The sequence below is a fragment of the Hipposideros armiger genome, unplaced genomic scaffold, assembly GCF_001890085.2.
Source record: "Hipposideros armiger isolate ML-2016 unplaced genomic scaffold, ASM189008v1 scaffold_590, whole genome shotgun sequence".
Taxonomy (NCBI): Eukaryota; Metazoa; Chordata; class Mammalia; order Chiroptera; family Hipposideridae; genus Hipposideros; species Hipposideros armiger.
The window spans coordinates 1,060,333-1,062,704 of record NW_017731940.1 but is presented as its reverse complement, the minus strand read 5'-3'; the positions used below and the strand labels follow the sequence as shown (position 1 = coordinate 1,062,704).

Below are 2,372 nucleotides of genomic sequence, written 5' to 3'. Positions count from 1 at the left end.
TAAACAATCTTTTTCCTTATGGAGCCTACGTGCTAGTGGATGCTTGAAATTTTATAGCGAGAGCCTGTATAACTTCTGAAATCAGGAAAAAAAAGATAAAAAATTAACACTAAAATAGAAACCCATCATAGTGATAACTTCTCCATGTCAACACCCCCAAAATGAGACAATTAGAATGTAGGTCAGTTTAACCAATCTGTTCTAAACTTGATAAAGGGCTATTTTATCCACTAGCTCACTTAATTCTCCAAAGTGAGTATTCCTCTCCCCATTTAGCAGATGAATACACTAAGGCTCCAAGGTCTTGCTGAAGGTTGTATGGCCAATAAATGGAGGTACAGGTCTTATATCAGGGCAACTTCACTTCCACCACAAATTCCCCTCCCTCAAGCCTAGGAGCAGGTGTCAGGTCTCAGAACCTGGGACCACGCTGGTCCCTAGACAGAGGGCTGTGTGTGGCTCCACCCGGGTACCTGCTGCAGGCGGCTTCTGATGGCCAAGGCACAGAGCTGGAGCAGGTTCACGTACGAGGCCTCGCTGCTGATCAGCTCCTTGACGGCCAGCCTCTGATGGAGCGCCCATCTGTCCTCAGAGACGCGACTCTCCCCATCCGGACTCCCTGTCCTGGGCTCATCAGCCCCATGATCGGCCATGTCAGCAGGTTCTGGGGAAGGCAAACATCCCGATTCGTTTCCGGGAGCTCTACTGGGACATGCTGTCTCTAATCCAAAGACAACTATTCATCAAGTGGCCTAAAAACATCTTTAATGCACACAGTGTCCAGTTGAACTGTGTATTAGCATTTGTGGGCAGTATCTCAACAACCTTAAAAGGCAGAACACAGATTAGAAAATTGTTGACATTTTAAATTCATTTCCCGGGATTCAGGCAATGTGCTTGCCTGGCTTTTCTTCTTGACCCAGATTTCTTTATCTGGTTCAGTTGAGTCAGTGTCTCCCTCCCTCCCTTCCAGTCGGTTCCCTCCTCTCCGTGCAAATACCCTATTCAGACCATACTACCTGTCCCCTGAGCTATTTCCACAGCCTCCAGGATGATCTTCCCAAATCCAGACCCCTCTCCTACTGGCTGCCACCCACACCCATTCATCCTGGACTTGCTTCCAGTTTCAACTTCCTGAAAGAAAGCTTGTGACTATGGTAGTCCCTACTGTGAGATGCCCCCTACGGCTTTGGGGTCCAGCTCCAACCTCACTTTCCCCTTTCCGGACACACTCCAGCGAAAAGAGACTTATGTGCTTTTCCCCGTGCCTGCACAGTCACTTCCTGCCTCTGTGCTTTTGCACCTGCTGTGCCCCCTCCCATGTCTCTATCCTCCAGCATTCACCTTCTCTAAGGCCTTTCCTTTCCTCCCAGCCAGAGGCACTTTTCTTCTGTATCTCTAAGTTTTTTGTTCGTTTGTTTGTTTGTTTTTAAATTTCATTGAGGAACAGTGTGTTTTTCCAGGACCCATCAGCTCCAAGTCAAGTCGCTGTTTTCAATCTAGTTATGGAGGGCACAACTCAGTGGCCCATGTGGGGATCGAACCAGCAACCTTGGTGTTGTGAGCACTGTGCTCTAACCAACTGAGCTCACCGGCTGCCCCCTGTATCTTTAAGTTTTAAAAGTACAAATGTTGAAAGATTGTAGGTGAATGGGAAGTCTTATATACTGATATGATAATGTTGCAGCCACTCTAAAAGGCAATTTGGCAATCTCTAGACAAGTTAAAAATGCACACCACTGTTAGGCCAAGGAATTCTACCCCTTCATGTGTCCTGCCTTCAGGAAACTTCTCCACATGTACACAAGTAATGCAGACAAGAACGTTCACTATTGCACTTTTGATAATAATAGAACATTAGAAACAATCTAAATGCCCCAAGGAAAGTGGATAAATAACGTGTGGTATAGCCATGTAATGGAATTATGAACAATAGTGAAAATGAATAAATTACACATTCATGTACCAACATGGATATCGTCACAAACATTGTAAAAGGGGAAAAAACAAAAACCAAGTCTCAGAAGGGTACATAGGATATGATACTATTTTTTAAAGTTTAAAATATGTAAAACAATGCTAGATATTGCTTAGGGATACATACATAGGGTAACAAAGGTATTAAAATTGCCGTGGAAGTGATTAGCCATAAATTCAGGATAGCAGTGACCTCTGGGAAAGGCGGTAGAGGAATGGACTTGGGGAGGTACCAAAGGAGACTTAACGGTAGCTGAGGCATTTTTTTTTAACTTTTAATTTTAAGATAATTATAGACACATGCAGTTGTAAGAAATAATACAGAGGTTCCATGTGCCCTTTAACCAATTTATCCATCGTGCAAAACTATAGCACAATTATCACAACCAGGAGGA

The 2,372-nt window shown here is 44.2% G+C and overlaps 1 protein-coding gene across 1 annotated transcript in view; it reads right to left on the bottom strand.

The window, feature by feature from the left end:
• ARHGEF37 (Rho guanine nucleotide exchange factor 37) overlaps positions 1-2,372 on the bottom strand; it is a 48,139-nt gene that overhangs the window by 35,457 nt on the left and 10,310 nt on the right. The window contains exon 2 of the mRNA XM_019624407.1: positions 474-664. Within this exon, the coding sequence (XP_019479952.1) occupies positions 474-653 (180 nt within the window). The 5' untranslated portion in view covers positions 654-664. The remainder of the gene's footprint in view (positions 1-473; positions 665-2,372) is intronic.